A 4,687-nucleotide genomic window follows, 5' to 3' on the forward strand; every position below is an offset into this window, starting at 1 on the left:
CATGAAAGAAATTGAAGAAGACACAAAAAGATGGAAAAATATTCCATGCTCATGGATAGGAAGAATAAACATTGTTAAAATGTCTATGCTACCCAGAGCAATCTATACCTTCAGTGCCATCCCGATCAAAATTCCAATGACATTTTTCAAAGTGCTGGAACAAACAATCCTAAAATTTGTATGGAATCAGAAAAGACCCTGAATCGCCAAGGAAATGTTGAAAAAGAAAAAACAAAGCTGGGGGCATCACGTTGCCCGATTTCAAGCTATGTTACAAAGCTGTGATCACTAAGACAGCATGTTACTGGCACAAAAACAGACACATAGACCAATGGAACAGAATAGAGAACCCAGATCTGGACCCTCAACTCTATGGTCAAATAATTTTTGACAAAGCAGGAAAAACATGCAATGGAAAAAAGACAGTCTCTTCAATAAATGGTGCTGGGAAAATTGGACAGCCACATGCAGAAGAATGAAACTCGACCGTTCTCTAACACCATTCACAAAGATAAACTCAAAGTGGATGAAAGACCTCAATGTGAGACAGGAAGCCATCAAAATCCTAGAGGAGAACATGGACAGTAACCTCTTTGACATCACCCACACCAATTTCTTTCAAGATACATCTCCAAAAGCTAGTGAAACAAAAGCAAAAATGAACTTTTGGGACTTCATCAGCCTTATCTTTAAAAAAAAAAGTCTGCAGGTTGAAAGAGGGAACTGTGTTTCAGACCCTGGGTCAAGTTCAGGTCTGGTCTATGTGTTTCTCATTCTGAGATTCAAGCTAAGGGGCCTCAGCTACATGAGATGAGCTTTTCTTCTCATGATGAAGGCCAGAGCCCAAGAGGGTAAACCAGATGATCTGAACCCATTCAAATCTTTTTATTGGAAACAGCTTTTGTTATGCCTGTTCATAAATTGCTAGCTAAAGCCAGCCCAAAGTCAATGGGATGGAGATGTGTATTCTGCCCCAGCAAAGCCATGGCAAAGACAGGAAAGTAAGGAAGAACTGTGAACAGATAACACTATCTATCTAACTACAAAACAAAATGAACCACAATTCCATTAGCATGCATGAAGATGATTTCTAACTTTTCACTATCCTAGACAAATTGTATTGAACATAAAATATATGAGTGTATTTACGTATATATAATATATTCATTCCTTATATATATTAATTCTATGAGATAAACTCCGAGAAGTGGAAGTGTATCATCTAAATACAAAATTGTTTGATAGCATTTCCCAATTGCTCTTCAATTATTAATATATTAATTTACTCTCCTGTCAACTTCTTTACCTTAAGAAAGTTCTTTCAGTGGGGGCATTTGGGGCTAATTAGAAGAAGCTACAATGCTAACAGCTGAGGAAAATCATTTTGTAAAGTAGGTTCAGCCATGGAACTGACGCCTAAAGACACAGAAAGGAGGAAGGTGGGCCAAGGAGGCAGGAAAGAAAATAAGGGGGAACAGTGGAATCCAGAAGAAAAATATTGGGTATATAAGATACTTTCTGGAAGATGTGAAGAACCAGAGTTAAGTAACCAAAAGTTGGTTTCATTGCCTTGCTATTATCATATTATAAATGTCAGGCCCCCTTTATCTTGGAAGAATTTATTATCCTGATGCAGCCAAAAACTTAAGGAGTGTAGCTCCTCAAACCAGTTTTGATGGTGACCAAGGCTTCCAAATAGGTCCCAAGAAACCCTTCTTCTAGCTCATTACACAAATTTGCCACAGTTTTAGCTTCTTCTCAGTTCAGTGCCGTAACTGCTTATATCCTACAAAAGAAACTTTCTACTGTCAAATGGCCTGTAAATCGGCCTGCACTTGCAACTTCTGCCCCATGTCCAGGGAGGTCCTTCTCACCTTTTCCTTTTGAAAAGGAAACTGGAAACACCCATGAAACTAAAGAATTGACATTTTAGTAGACATTTTGGCTCTTGGACCTATTTCTCGTTTCCAGAACTGATTGATCAACAGGTAAATACCCAGTAAAATAGTCAGGTTCCACATATCAGCTACAGAGAAGATTAGGAGCATGCTGAGATAAAAGGAGTTAGGTTATTCTTGAATGGTGCAGCTAATGAAGGTTAAGAAAATGCAAGTTGGAGAGCCCTTTACATTATTTCACTGATACTGACTACTAAATTAACTCATACAAGTACAATAGATGCACAAGAATGACAGTGCTTAATTCTGCAACATCTGTAACTTCTGACCCTATACAGTAAACACTTGTCATCATGTCCCTCTTCCCATATTGGAGTAGTTCTGCCATTTCATTTGTCTTGGTGGGTGGCAGAACCTCTCTCCCACTTACAGAAAATAAAAGCAGCAGTATTGCTTGCCCAGTTTCCCTGGGAAATAGAGCATGGACTTCTGACCAAGTCTTGGCCAGCCGCATGGATCACCTTATTTTGAATCTAGATGTATTGGTGTAAAGAACAAGAAGTGGGCATTTTTTTTCCTGGAGGTGGTCACATCTAGTTTTCAGGCCTCTGGGGGTTATGCCCAGTGAGTATTGCTGATAGTACTGGTGGCGGTATGAGTGAAAAGAGTTTAGTGTCTACAGCAGTGACCTCATCACACAATTCTGGGATATGATTTTGACTGTGGTTCTGACTATATGACCTTTCTTAGTCTTGTCCATTTTATTGAGCCTGGTTGCTTAGCCTTTGTGGAAATTCAGGAGTTCCACATACACTTTCTTTTCTTTTTTTTTTTAATATTTTATTTATTTGACAGAGAGAGACACAACGAGAGAGGGAACACAAGCGGGGGGAGTAGAAGAGGGAGAAGCAGGCTTCCCGCCGAAGCAGGGAGCCTGATGTGGGGCTCGATCCCAGGACCCTGGGACCATGACCTGAGCCGAAGGCAGATGCTTAACAACTGAGCCCCCCAGGCACCCCCACATACACTTTCAATAAACTTATTTCCTCTACGAATCAACCAGAATTGTTTTCTGTTGCCTATATCTAAGTATGTTACAACCCTGTTGTTTAATGGCGGGCCCAGAGAACACTAAATTATAATTAAAGTCATGCTAGTGGCTTACGCTAAATACATAGTCTCATGTACTTTGGTTTAAGGGATAGGTCAGGACAATATTCAATGGGAAAATCCATAATATGTACCTAATTTAGATATTTCTGGGAAGTTCTAAAGGAAACATGTGTAAGGGACAAAACTGTTTTCCCAGAATCACTGGGAAAACTAGGAACTGTGTTTGGGGTTTTATCTAAAGAATGAAGTCCATATTCTGCTCACCCATTTTCTGAAGGCTCCCTTGACATCCCCATTCCTCAGGCTGTAAATGAAGGGGTTCAGCATGGGGGTTACCACCGTGTACATGACTGTCAGGATGCGACCCTCAGTCACTGAATAGCTGGTAAGGGGCCTGAAGTAGACCCATGTGAGTGTGCCATAGAAGATAGCCACCACAGTGAGGTGGGAGCCACAGGTAGAAAAGGCTCTCCACTTGCTCTTGGCCGAGGGGCTCTGGAGGACCACTGAGATGATGTGGGCATAGGAGGCAATGATGAAGGCCAGAGCACCATTGATGACAATAACACCCTCTGTGTGAATCATCAGGGTGTTGAGGTAGGGGCTGGAGCAGGAAATCTTCATCAGAGGGTAGAGGTCACAGAAGAAATGGGGGATCTTGTTATCTGCACAGAAGATCAATCGGCCCATGAGAAAGGTGTGCAGCAGGGCATGAAGATGGGAGAGGATATGGCACAGAGCCACCATCTGTGAACACAGCGTTCTGGTCAGGATCATAGGGTAGTGGAAAGGGTAGCAGATGGCGATGTATCTGTCATAGGCCATCACAGCCAGAAGGAAGTTTTCCATGACTGCAAAGCAAATGAAGAAATAAGTCTGGGTTAAGCATCCCATGTAGGAAATAGCCTTTGTAGGAGAGAAAATGTTCTGCAGCATCTTGGGGACTGTGGTAGAAGTGAAGCAGATGTCTGCCAAAGCCAAGTTACTGAGGAAGATGTACATGGGGGTGTGGAGGTGTGGAGTATAGATAATCAGTGTGATGATGGCAAAGTTCCCAGAAATGTTGATTGCATACATCAGTAGAAAAAGAAGGAAGAGTGGAATCTGCTCTTCTGGGTGGGTAGAAATGCCCAAGAGAACAAAATGGGATACACCGGTCCAGTTGGTATTGACCATCTGTTGCCATAAGAATAAACAGGATTATCACTTTTTATTGAGGTATATAATTGCCATATAACATTATATTTCAGGTCTACACAATAATGATTCGATATCCGTATATATTGCAAAATGATCGCCACATTAACTCTAGTTAACATCCATCCCCATACATAATTACAGATTCTTTTCTTGTGATGAAGACTTTTAGGATATACTCTCTTAGCAAGTTTTTAAATATGCGATGCAGTATTATTAAGTATATTCACCATGCTATACATTACATTCTCATGGTTTATTTTATAACTGGAAGTTTGTACCTTTGAACTCCCTTCACCCATTTCACCACTCCCTGCCCTCTGCCTCTGGCAACCATCAGTCTGTTCTCTGCATCTATGAGTTTGTTTCTTTTTGTTTTTGTTTTTTAAGAGAGAGAGAGAGAGAGCATGCATGAGCAGCGGGGTAGTGGCAAAGGGAGAGGGAGAGAGAAAGAATCTTAAGCAGGCTTCACACCCAGC

The 4,687-nt window shown here is 41.1% G+C and overlaps 1 protein-coding gene across 1 annotated transcript; it reads right to left on the bottom strand.

Moving 5' to 3' along the window:
- Positions 1-3,242: 3,242 nt before the first annotated feature.
- Positions 3,243-4,187, bottom strand: LOC112836788 (olfactory receptor 1Q1-like). Its single transcript, XM_025888744.1, has one exon. It carries the CDS (start codon positions 4,185-4,187, stop codon positions 3,243-3,245), a length of 945 nt encoding a protein of 314 aa, XP_025744529.1.
- Positions 4,188-4,687: the final 500 nt, after the last annotated feature.

This window comes from Callorhinus ursinus, unplaced genomic scaffold (genome assembly GCF_003265705.2).
Source record: "Callorhinus ursinus isolate GAN/ISIS: 27379988/994484 unplaced genomic scaffold, GSC_fseal_2.0 scaffold24, whole genome shotgun sequence".
Classification (NCBI taxonomy): Eukaryota; Metazoa; Chordata; class Mammalia; order Carnivora; family Otariidae; genus Callorhinus; species Callorhinus ursinus.